General features: G+C 36.9%; 1 protein-coding gene across 5 annotated transcripts in view; it reads left to right on the forward strand.

Annotated features, from left to right (window-relative positions):
• Positions 1-12,989, forward strand: part of RMDN2 (regulator of microtubule dynamics 2) — a 49,477-nt gene that overhangs the window by 21,404 nt on the left and 15,084 nt on the right. For all 5 annotated transcript variants that reach the window (XR_008840016.1, XR_008840017.1, XM_056486504.1 and 2 more), the window contains exons 6-8: positions 2,065-2,140; positions 3,799-3,876; positions 11,348-11,446. Coding sequence is in view for 3 of the 5 variants with exons in the window: in XM_056486504.1 (XP_056342479.1) it covers positions 2,065-2,140; positions 3,799-3,876; positions 11,348-11,446 (253 nt within the window). In the remaining 2 variants the exon portion in view is untranslated. The remainder of the gene's footprint in view (positions 1-2,064; positions 2,141-3,798; positions 3,877-11,347; positions 11,447-12,989) is intronic.

Consider the following 12,989-nt stretch of genomic DNA (forward strand, 5'->3'; position numbering starts at 1 on the left):
AAATGAAATAATTTTTATCAGTTGGCTGTCGAGCCCATTTCAAAAGTATAAAATTTTTAAACAACCAAAACAAAACAAATTTTAAAAAAACGAACAAAAAAAACATAGTAAAGATATGAAAGATATTTTCATTTTTTCCTTGGAAAAATAATGGGTATTTAAAGTTAGTAGGTTAGCTTACTTTTAATTCAGTGAAAATTTCATTGGGATTTCCCTCCCAAGAGATTTTAGCTGTAAGTAGAAGTTTTTCTTTGAACTAGTTTAAACTAAGGCCCTCTTTCTTGTCACGCACAGACAGGGAAATACTGCAAGATGCTGGATTAGCTTGTTCGCTTTTCATTGTTTTCTTTTGTAGCAGCAATCCGTTTAGCTATGGTATGCTGAGTTTATCTGATTAGCACTTAATGAGTGAAGGGAATAGGGGCAATGTTGCCTGAGTTACTTAACCCTAATAAAGTTTTCACTACCTCCCCCCTCTCTCTAAATACCTGAACTTTCCTGACCCCCACCCTTGCCTTTTCCCTCAACTGCTGCTGATTCCCGTAGGAAATGCGCTCGGTCTGCAGCTCTGTCAGCAGTAGTGCTGCCATTAGCTGGATTTTATCCAGTGCACATTGGTCACAACAAACACCCTGCTCAACAGTGTTTGACAGTCTGCCTGGAGCTCTTACAAACTCAGCTGCTGTTCTTCTGACTCCCTGCCTTACCTGGGAACACTTACTGACCAAAAATGCAACAACCTGTAGCATGAGCATTTCTAACTTAAAATCATTAGGTATAAATGTAAGGAATAATATAATTTCTTGGGTTGTGTTAGCAATGACATTTTAATGAGGATTTGCTGGAGCTCGAATAATTGCATTATATAAAGAAATTTAAGAAATCTGATGTTTAATAGTGCTTAAAAACTGTGTGTTCCATACAGATTGTGGTTGTGTTACCATAATTAACTCAGTAAGCTTGCATAACTCATGTTTTCCTCAGGACTTCAACTTGATTTCCCTCTTTTAGGATTATTTTTTATTTTCATTTGGTGTTGCATTGTAAAATATTTGATAAAAAAGCAAAATTCTGGAAAATAATAGAAAAATAATCTACATGAGGTTTTGCTGCTTAATTATTTTGTTGGTGTTTGTTAGTTTTATACAGAGGTGCAAAGTTCTCTTAATATCAATGAAAATAGGTCCAAGGAAACTGAAATTTTTATCTGTGCAAGAAATTACTTGTGCATAGAGGTTCTATAACTGTCAAAGAAATAAGAAGAAAGCAATAGAAATTTAGGTGGAGTGTCAGTAATATACTAGTGTTGCTTAGGAGATCTGAATCTTTATAGGTTTACCTCTGAAACTATTTTCACCTGCTTAACAATACAAATATTTTATAGAAATTATCGCACGTTTGTTTTACCACTCAGTGTCCCTAGTTTATGATAAATTAATGTAATAATAATAGAAATAATAATAATAATCTTAGCAGTAGACATTCTAGTAATAGCAGTAGTGATCCTCTTAGAGCAGAATGTGTGTATATATTTTCAAATTTTAAAGATACTAGAAGAATGTCAGAAGTGCAGGAATGCACTGGGGTACTTGAGAAGGGTAGAAGGCAACTGTGAATGTTTCTGAGTTCTGTACAGCTTCCTACTGGGCACACCCCAAGCATTTGCCTTTGTGGGTGAAGTGCTGCAGCTGGTGGTGCTCACATTGCCAGCGAAGTGCCGAGCACAATATGTCAAGGTAAACTGCTGGCAATGGCAGAGCCAGTCTAGTGTTGCACTCTCAACTAAATGGCTGAAATTTTGGAGGAGAAATCTGGTTTTTCATTTAACTGACAACCCAAATAGTGTCATTTAAACTTCTCCTTGTTTCCATTGTTTTGTTTTGGTTTGTGTTTTGTCTGTTCCTGAATATGTATAGCTCATGCCAAACTTCCATCCAGCCATCTAGATGGAAAAAAAACAAGTGTAAATGTGTGCATTAGGTATTGAAATATTTTGTAATTTGATTCAAAGGTTTATTTAAATCACAAAAAGTATGTGTGTGTGTTTTTCTTTTCCCCTCTCAGGTTTGCAATTATGTGTGGCTATATGTCTCAGTTTGAAAGTGTACAAAACAAAATCAGGAATGGTTATCTCTTTAAGGTATGTTTTTGTAGGATTTGGGGTTGGTTTTTTAAAGCTATTCCTTTAAGTTATTTCCTTATATAGTGTCAAAGACAGGTTTTTCCAACACAGTAATTCAGCCTCACAGGTCTATTTTGGTGCTGAAGTTAAATCAAAAAGGTTATTATTATGTATGCAAATAAATTATATGCTTGCAAAATATAAGAGTTGAGGTAGGATTCTGGAAGCAGCGTTAAGATTTCTGATTTCCTTTGTAGTCAAAGGGAGGAGGAAAGGCAATAATGATTCTGTTTTGAAAAATCAAAACTTATGAAAGAGTGAGTGATGAACTAACACAGTTCTGCAATCATCCTTCATGTTGCCCTTAAGTAATGTTTGTTTTAACACTGTCCTTGCAAAGGTGACTGTGTTTTTTAGAGTTAGCTGTTTGTGTTACATGTGCTACTCTCCCCCTCCTTGTCCTCAGCATTGCTTAGACACTTTGCATCCATCCCTTGCTCTCCAAGCTGGCGTCCCCCCTTTCAGGGTGACAGTGAAAGGCAACAGACATGTTCCAGTCCCTGGGGAATGCCTGGGACGGGCTCCTCTCACATCATGTCTGTGTTTGGACTTGGAGTGTGGCAGAGCCTTCCTATGAGAGAGCATTAATTCCATCTGAGTCGTGCCGAGTGAGCTAAGCCCCGAGCACCGGGACAAGCTGGGAACGAAGGGAAAGCGACAAATAACACAAGTGCTGCAGCTGTTTAAGGATGGAGTTTTAAAAGAGTCACGCTGTGAGCAGTAGCCATTTCAGAGAGGTTTTCCTCCTCACAAGTAAATCCTGAAATCTATTGATTTGGGAAAATAGTAGTATGAAAACAAAGCTCCTATCTGAATAGTTAGTGGATATGGTAATATAATAGTCTCTTATATGTGTGTAAGTCAAATACTTTTGTGACTGACTTAATAAGAAAGAGAGAAATGTGGGATGGGGGGGAAAGAAATGTTCGAATGAAATTTATTTTAAAAGGAAAATGGTAGGGCTGAAATATTTATTTTTTCTTCCAACTCAGGTTGAGCAATAAGAGCTTTCTTTGGTAAATAAAAGAGAGAAATAAAGGTACTCATGACCTGAAATGAAAATGGTTTTGGAAGAAGGACCTCATTAGATACTTTATAGGTTTTGTAGCTTCACTCTAAACAGAAACATTTTATTTTCTGAATTTCACATTATGATAACATTTGGTTGTACTATTTCATTGGGGCAGTTACGCTCCAAGGTGGAAGGATCTTCAGTAATGGGTGCTGGCATGTAAGGTCTATTCAAGAGTAGTTGCTTCCTCAATTATTTGATCTGTGACAGTTTTCTAATATTAACTGTAAATGAAATGAATTTTATTGAAGTTGTTGCCTTTTTAAGAGAAAAGTTCTTGAATTATTTGACTGAACTTTAGAGCTATTTAGTCATGTTCTAAATACTGCATGCCTTCTTGCATTGTGTGCAACGTTGCTAAATAATTTTGTGGTTTCCCTCCATGAGGGAGGGATTTGCTAGTTAAAATATTTTTAGATTCTTAGAAGACAATTGCCGCAGAAGAGAATTTCTGAATTTGTTTCTGACTTGCAGCAAACTACTTAGAATGTAAACACACTTGCTGAAAAAACATCTAAAGTGATACTGATTTTCTTTCCAATAGGAGCACCTAGACAAAGCAATTGAACTTAAGCCTCAAGATCCTCTTTTATATTACCTAAATGGAAGATGGTGCTATTCAGTAAGTTGTGTTTTATTTATCTAACATATGAATTGAGTATACTAAAAAATGATAATAAATAGTGGGACTTAAAGTAGGTGTTTATTTAAGTAGATGTATGAACTAAATGAAGCAGACATTTACACTTCCCGAGTTCACTACCAGATGCATAATCTCACATCTGACCGTTCCTGCAATGTAATTAGGTAAGCTGTGCTTGGATGACCCTCATTGTTGTGTTCAGGTTTTTTATCTGAATGAATGAATGAATGAAAAGTAACTGATATTTGGAAGGGAGGAAGGATGACCTCTTGAGTTCCTTTCTTTGTTCTGCCATAAACTTTCTGGGTGAACCTGGGCTGGTTACATAGCCATGTGGTAACTTTATTTCCCATCCAGAATTTAAGTTAAAGGCACTTACATGCTGCAATATTATATCTGTGGCAGCAAGGCTACCATACTGGCTTGGTAAATTCCAAAAAATATTCATGCATAAAAATCTCTAATTCACCAATGAGTTTTGCAGAAGATGCAATTTGTGTCATACCAGTACAACAGATGCTTTTAAAGATTATTTTAGTTATATATTTTTTATATTTTATAAAAGTTATATTAGGTTGTAGTACATTCTGTAGTGATAAATACTTGTATATGAAGAAATAAAATAATTGGTTTACAAGATGAATAATTAATAACTTTTTTAGTAAAATTGTGCTTGTGCTTTAATAATAAGAGGGTTGTCTTTTTTGGTAATCCACATCTTTGAGGGCTCAGCTGGCTGTCGGTACTGGTTCATCTCTAGTGCTTTGAGAATCTTCTGTTGGAAGAAAACATTCTTGCTTTGTCTATGCTGTAAAAGATCACTGTGAGTCTTCTCAGAATAATGACTGCTAATGCACAGTGAATTACAGCCAAACGTTTTTCTTTCGGATACTTCCAATGCAAGTCACTACAAAGTGCCTGCAAACTGGAAAGAAGGATTTGCTGTGACACATTGCAGACTTTGTCTTTATCTGCAACAAGACTTACTGCTAAGTAATCTTTCAGCAGTTTTTCAGTTCATATATTTAACTTTAAAAGAGCTCTCAGCAACCATCTTTTTTCTCTGTTGATTTGAATAAGGAATGACACCAGCTTTTTCAAGGAACTTGGCTTTTTGCTTTTTGTCACAGTGTACTCTTGAATATCAGCATTAGCTATGCAAAAATAAGGTGCTGAAGATGTTCCTATGGTATGCCTGCTGTCCTGCCTCTGAGAAGCATCTCTCTCACAAATGATTCCTTAAGCACTTTTATACTGTGCTGTGGTCAGCAGCTAACTGCAGCTTCCATTTATGCTAAATACTCTCAGATGTTTTTCGTGGTTTATTTCTAATGTGAGCTGTTGCTTTTTGGAAACACACAGTCTCAGTATACTTCACTTTGTTCATATTGCACTTTTTTTTTTTTTTTTTAAATCTTGTTTCATTTTCATAATAATCACCACTTCCTGACTGAGTAATATCTGTGGTTTATTTACTGTATCGGTACAAATTCATATCCCATGCTTGCAACATCTATGCAGGGCTTCCTTTCTAAACATTGAAACCACAGATTAGCATTTGCTTTAGGTTATAACCTGACCTGCATTTATTTAAGTGAAACAATCTACCTAAACAGATGTAGCCACTGAAATATGTAAGGATTTATTTCAGATTTCTTCTGTTCCTTTTTTTTTTTTTTTTTTTTTTTTTCAATTCTTCCCTCCTAAGACTGCCATAATGAAATAGTAACCTGAAACATAAACAGATTTTCATACTCTAAATAAATGCAAGTATAGGACTGAATAACATCTTGTTCAACTTCTGGGGCTGTCAGCTCTTAAAAACTTACTGTCTTTGCACACTTCCAGTAGCAGGATGAGGTCATTTGGAAACATTAATTTTGAGGCATTACTAGTTTTTAACCCTAGCCCAGTGAAATTGTTAATATCCTCAATATTTAATTTAATTTGTGGAGTTGTAACAGAATTTGGCCTGACTGCCATGTCTCACCTTCCTCAGTGTAGCACAGTCCTTTGTAAAGAAGTAGTGGTACAGCACTGCCAGGTATCTTACTCAGCAGCTATTTTTGCTGGGCCAGAAATGAAGCTGCTGTCATTGTGTCATTGCACCTTCCAGCAGAAAGGATGAGCTGGGTTTTCACTGCCTCACTAGAGTTTATCTGTGAGGCAGAGCCAGTGACAGTTGTGTACCACCTTGTATAAAAATCAGTTTTTTATTTCTCTTACCATTACTCACCAAAGTCAGTAGAGCTGTACAAAAGAGGAGGATAATAGAATCATATCAGCCCTGTTGTAAAATTATTTCTGGTATCACAATCAGGTAGCCAAGATTTTCACCTGTCATTTCATAGATGTCATGGTGGGCAAAATTTTGCCTGTGAGACCTGCTGTGTATACAAGAAATGAATGGATCTGTGGTACATGGGATATAAGAATTATTTCCTTAAAGTTTTGGGAACAATTATCTGATAATTCTTTATAATTGTATGCTTGGGGGTGGAGTGGTGTTTTAATGTTTCAAACAGATTATAAAACTATCTAGTTAAGACTTATGCCTACTTCCTATTACAGTACAGGCACAGAACAGCTAGCATGTACTTGTAAAACTGGATCCGAGTCCCTGGTGAATGCTAGTAGTGTGTTAAAAATTAGATCTTCTGGGATTTTCTTTCTGCAGATTATATGCCATGTTTTGGATTTGTCTCTGGTGTATCCCAGTATCTGTTTGGGTTACACCAGGGAACAAATTGATCCAGTTCCCTAGTATGCTTGCTAAGTGGGCTTCCCTCACTGGAAAATGAAAAGCCCAGTTCAAGCTGGTTAAATACCTAAATGCCTGTGCAGATTGTCTGGGTTCCTCAGCTGCCAAGAAAGAGAATATTTTTGTTGGAAGCCAGTATTTCAGAATTGGTGTCCAGTTACTTAATCTCTTCCAGAAGTCAAAACATTGCAAAATGATTTAATACAATTTTACATTAATACATTATAATGAAAAAGAAAAAGAAACTCTGTGGGGAAATTTAATTAGGTGCCATTAATATTTTACTGAAGCTGTATCGATGGTGTGATTTGCCTTTATGGAAGAAAGTTGTGTGATATGTCTTCAGTGAGCTGTTAGCAAAGAAGCATTGGAAGAGGATGTCCTTTGGGGCTGAAAGTCAAGCCTGGATGGTTTTTCAGTTCAGGTGGGTTAGTTTCACTCATACCAACATCCTGGAATTTGAAAGGAGCTGTCAGTGGGCAGGGTTTGCTTCTCATAAAAAAAAAACAGTAGACAAAAATCCAGCCAGTGTTTCACTATATGTATATGACTTTTGCTGATTCTAGGCTAAGGAGGAGAAAGAGATATTTTGAAATTCATTTTCCCAGTATTTAGGGGAGAACCACATTTTTTGCCTTGGCCCTCAGAGATACAAGAGGCCTGATGGAAGAGTGCCGAGTATGAGCTTAAAGTTCAGCTGCAGTTTAACTCTGGGAGTGCCTTCCTTCCATCTCTGGATATAATAGAGATTTTGCTAGAATAAATGGATGACAGCTTGTTGATAGATCTGTAGGAGAGGTTGGTTGGTTGGTTGAGACAAGCATCTCTATTTTCTTTGGGGTACTGTAGAGTGGCCTCCTCTCCTTGGCAAAGGCCAGGCTGTTCGGGTGACCCATTGCCCTTCAGCTCTAAGGGAGATCAGGAATTGGCTGATGTTTCCTCAGGCCTTTGTTTGTTGCTCTTGAGTGGGTGGGACTAGCTCTCCTTATGCATGGCAGCTGGGGAGTGATGTTCCTTGAGTGACCCAGTGCATTAAAACATGATATTCTTTGGAAACACAGTGTTCCTTGCAGTACTTCTCTGAATTTTCAAGCTTCTGGCAGGATTGACATCAGGGTTTAGGGGACCTAAAAAACCAAAACTCACTTAACATTTGCAAATCATCAGGAGGGCAAACCAGTCTTTGTTCCCTAATTTTGTTGTTGTTGTTGTTGTTGTTGTTGTTGTTGTTGTTGTTGTTGTTGTTGTAGCTCTTACTTGCAACAGTAGCTGTCTGCCTTATTACCTTCGGTACTCTGCCCCTCTTGGATACTCACTAAGAGAAAATTACTGTTGTGTATAGTTGATAGCAGTTATACTCTCTTTATACTTGATTTTGATACACTTTGCACTATTGGAGTAACCTTGACTGCAGCAGTCAATTCTACATTACACTAGAGCATGTTATGCTGAGGATTCCATTACTGGTGCTTGCTCACAGAGAATGACTAATAACTTCTATAGTAGAAACAAATGTTTCCATTTCATTGAACATGGTGTAAGAGTTACTCAAATAAAGTTATTTCAAATTAAAGATTTTGCTTATGTGCGTTTAGGGGAAGGGTATAATTTCCTGTTCATCATTATTGCACTGGGACACAATTTTGTGTATTGCATAAAACAGGTCATTTCCATTTGTCCCACTTCAGTTGTAGAGTGATGCAGGCAGACTCAGGTGCGATGCAGTTAAGCTGTTGTGATGGGATTCACCTCAGCTGCATTTAGCTATCCCCAGGGTCTGTGCTCCTTTTGTAGTTGAAGGAAAGAAAGAAAAGAAACATAGGAGTGTTCATCCCAGGCTAATGTAGTTGAAGAGGAATTGCCTAATGAAAGTGCCTCTCTGTATTGACCATGCAAGGAACCTGGACAACTTGTGTGAACTAGGTGCTTCATATATGGGGCGCTAGGGTACTGTCACAAATTCATCAAGCCAGTGGCATATAAGTCTGATTGCTAAAACATCACAGAATTCTCAGATTGTCTCTGGAATAGTCACAAAGTATAACACTGGATAGAGTGCACATTAAATAAACCCTCACTATTGCCATGGAATCATGGAATTATTAAGGTTGGAAAAGGCCTCTTAAGGTTAACCCAGCACTAACCCATGTCCCGAAGTGCCACACCCACATGTCTTTGAACACTTCTAGGGAGGTGATTGTATCACTTCCTTGGTCAGCCTATTCCAATGTTCAACAACCCTTTCAGTGAAGGAAGTTTTCCTAAGATCCAATCCAAACCTCCCCTTGGTGCTATTTGTCTGCTTCATCTCTTGTTACCTGGGAAAAGAGACTGACCCCCACCTTGCTACCTTTCAGTGTGGGTGGTTTTGTGTAAAATGTGCGTGTGCTTACACACATTTCACTTTTAAACATTGTTTTAGCTTGATGGGATTTGTGAAATAAAAATGGCCAACTGCATATATTTTTTTAAAAAGTTTGAGTAGTGCAAAGCAGCACCCAAGCCAGACAAAATAAAGACTAAAACCTCAGTAAATCAGTTCTGATTATATCTCATAAGAAAATAAAGTAACTGCCAGGAAGAGCTTGTTTTCAATGGTTAATTATAACTCCTCATGGAAAAACTGCAATTTTGTTTCTTCAGTATTGCATAACAGCAGAGTGTGGTAATTGTATCTGTGCAGTGTGTATCTCCAGGGTGTTGTGTGCTCTTGCAGTGTAATACATTCCCTTTATTTTTACCCTCTCTCTTCCTCTCTCTTGATGTGATGGATCTAGAAACACAGAAATCTCCTTCCTCTTCCAAAAGAAGAGAAAGCAAGGCAACAGCAGATTGGCATGAAGAAAACAGCACTTTGGCAAAAATTTTTTTAATGATTCTTGCCGAATATGTCTCAGAAATATACAATGGTGAGAGAAATTAAATGAAGAAGGAAATTACCTACAATTAGAAGTTTTAAGCGATATGCTGCAGTTTGTAACAGTGGGAAAGCACTGCAGGGGCAGCAACATCTTGTTGCTTCAGTGAGTGAGAACTCCTTGATTTCTGGAGAGGTTTTGTAAAAAAACATTTTATGTTCTTAGAAGAAGCTTCAACAGCAAGATATGTGAAAAAGAATTTTAAAAAAAAGCTTTATTTTTGTAGTATTGTTTCTCTCTGGGTTATAATTTTTAGTGCTTTTGTGTGAGATGCTTACTGACAACATGTAACAAATAAAGTGTTGGAATCCTCCTGAGCAGCTAGCAGGACTTGACCAGGATGCCTTCTGTCTCCAAGCAATGCTGCTCTTATGTAGCTAGAGACACTGGGGCCAGATGAGAAAACATGCTGCTGTGTGTTTTCTGGTTGCGGCCTGACCTGTACTTCTATTCTTTGCAGTGGTATTTTTAGGGCAGTTTGCAACAAGAAGTAGATAGAACTTGATGTCTGTTCAAAGGAGAAGCATTCTAGTTGGTAGCTGTGGATAGTGAGCGAGTGGATTCTCAGATTTTACAGTTATTGACTGACTTCTGCTGGATAATTGGTGGATATAGGTGGAGCTGATAGGGGGAGCAGCAACAGCCCTGCAGATATTGATAAGCCAGGGAATGAGACAGGAATAATCCAAAACCAAGCAAAACCATTTTAAATTTTATAGTAGCAGAGAGACTTGACTTCAAGGATGAACTCTTGAATTGCAGTTCCTTCTGAAAAAGAGATGTCCCTATGAGATTCATATTTCATCTCCAAGTCTCTGATGAGAGACTCTTTTTCTTTGCCTGTGTGTGCCTCTTCTCTGTGTTGCCTCTGCATAAATCAGGCCAGAAAATACAGAACCTTTTTTTTTAACCATTCTTTGACTCATCTGCTCTGTAACAGGAGCCATCAGTGCTATGGTTCAAATACTGATGTGAAGGAAAAAAGTCCTGACTTTTCTTTACAGATGTGGTAAAAGTGTCCAAAGGAAAGTAGCTTCATTCCGCTTAAACAGGCTCTTCTTTCACATTGCATTCCTGAGCAACTCCGTCCTTTGCTAGGGATATGAGGGTTGGGTGATGAAGCCAAATACCTTATGGCAGTAACCAAAGCAGTTTCTGTCAGGTGTCAGTGTATGTAAGGGAAGAAATCATGTGCATTGTGTAGCAATATAATAGTTCCCTTAAGTCCTTTTATAGCACCCCATCTTCCTGAAACGAGGTCATTGGAAAGTGTTATTTGTCAGACTGGAAGAGCTAAAAATGAAGCTTATTTCTTAACAGTGGTTGTCACCATCTTCTGTGTAATAAATGAACTTGTTATATAAGCTCCAAAAGCACTCACATTTTTACTGCAGCAACAGCTTTTCATAATGTGGGAAAATAGTGCATAGATTATCATGCAAAGCTGTCTATCTCATGAAAACCCTAATAGGTTTCAAGCACTATTTCTAGCCTTTTTTAAAAAGGCAAGGTGCTATGGAAGCTAAAATGTACATCAAGCTTTGAATGTGGGAGTAATCTTATATTGAGAATGTTAGTGTTTGATCATATGACTCTAAAATCCAAAAGACTGCTTTGAGCTGGCCAAATTGACACTATAAAGCATTCCTTTACCGGTTATTTTCCAAAATACTTTATGTAGGTAGAACAATACGAAAGACAGTATTTAGTGCAAAACTGAGAAGCAACTCTAAAGAAATCTGACTTTAATTTTTTTTTTTTTTAATTATAGGTAGCTCAGTTGTCTTGGATTGAAAAGAAAGTAGCTGCTGCTCTCTTTGGGACTCCACCAACTTCAACAGTAGAAGAAGCATTGCAGAATTTCCTTAAAGTAAGTCCTAGCCAAGGATTTTCCTGTGTTGCTGTTTACCAGCTGTTATATGTGAGTATTGTCAAGATGTCTGTTGAACAGACTATGTTCAGTAGCTATAAATTCAGGACTCTTCTAAACACTGAGCTTTCTAATAAAATATTTTTTCTTTTCATTTTTAAAATTAGTTTGAACATGAATGGTTAGTACCTTTCTTTATTTCGTTTCAGGAAATTCTCCAATTTATTGCCATGGTAAATAGTTATTGAATTGAATGTGATATGGATATAGGTTAGTTACATATGCTGTTGAAACAAATGAACCATGGTGATAGTTGCTGATTTGCCAGTTTCTGCAAAAGGGTTGGCAAGGAGGACTTTGACATTGTGGTGCTTCTCTTTTTTCTGATCTGAAACTTTTTTCCATTGAATTTCAGTAGAAGTGTTTCTTATTTGTGGACATGAAATGGCTTTTGCAGTGAAGTAGAGAAGAAAGCTCTGTCATATAGGTCCATGTTCCTGGGCATTCTATTTGAACACAGTTATGAGAAAACACCACATTAATAAAATAAACCTATCTTTTAGTGCTTTCCATATGAATAATCTCAGCTTCTGGAGCTCAAAAGCATACAAGTTTTGCACATGACTGGATTCAGAGCATAAACTTCTATCATTGCAATTACTTTCAGAAAGTTTTTCTAAGAAATTGGACAGGCATATTTTTCTGCCTATCAAAAGTGCTTCTTTTCTGTGATCTTAGTTTATTTAAAGATTGAATGATCTCCTGAATTTTGGACAGTACAATACATTTTCATCTTCCCAGTTTAGGAGATTTTATCTTGAGGTCAAATTCCAAAAATGGTAGAAATAATTTGAAACATTCACTTTAGCTTCAGGGCATTTTGTGGTTGACTGCAGAGTGACTGTGGTTTTAAGTCATCTTCAGCAACAAAAATCAAATTACTGTCTAAAAGACAACTGTTTGTGTTTCTTTTTCAGTTGTTTGATTCTGCACAATTGTGGTGAAAGCAGCATTGTTTTGGTCCAAGGATTACAGCTACTATAAATTTCACTGATGTAATTTTTCCCTCCCAAAAGCTGTTTTTCGATTAAAAGATGCTTCTTCATTAGTAGATAATTAGTAAGGGTTTTACTCATCTTGCAGGCTTCTATATCCTTCATTTGTTTTTTAAAAAAAAGGCATTATTGAACTTCCTAAATTACCTGAAGTTTTCAAAAGACGAATATTAGAGGAGAAAGGTGAATTCAGAGCTAGAACATAAGAGACTGTGCAAGAGAAATAATTATAAAATTGATAAACAAAGTTCTTTACTCATTACACAAAGTGTGAATGGTTGATTGCTTTCTTATTTCTTTGACAAAGAAATAAATATTAATAATCTAGAGACAGTGTCTTTAAACCTACCCTATAAGTGCATGAATCCAATAGAACTTGTACAGATCTTTATGGAGCACTTAGGGAGAGAGGAGAGCAAGCAGTACAGAACATTTTTGTGTGTTCAGTATCAGCATCTCATATGCCTGGTTTAGAGTTTGAGTTTTGT

The sequence above is a fragment of the Oenanthe melanoleuca genome, chromosome 3 (genome assembly GCF_029582105.1).
Source record: "Oenanthe melanoleuca isolate GR-GAL-2019-014 chromosome 3, OMel1.0, whole genome shotgun sequence".
Taxonomy (NCBI): domain Eukaryota; kingdom Metazoa; phylum Chordata; class Aves; order Passeriformes; family Muscicapidae; genus Oenanthe; species Oenanthe melanoleuca.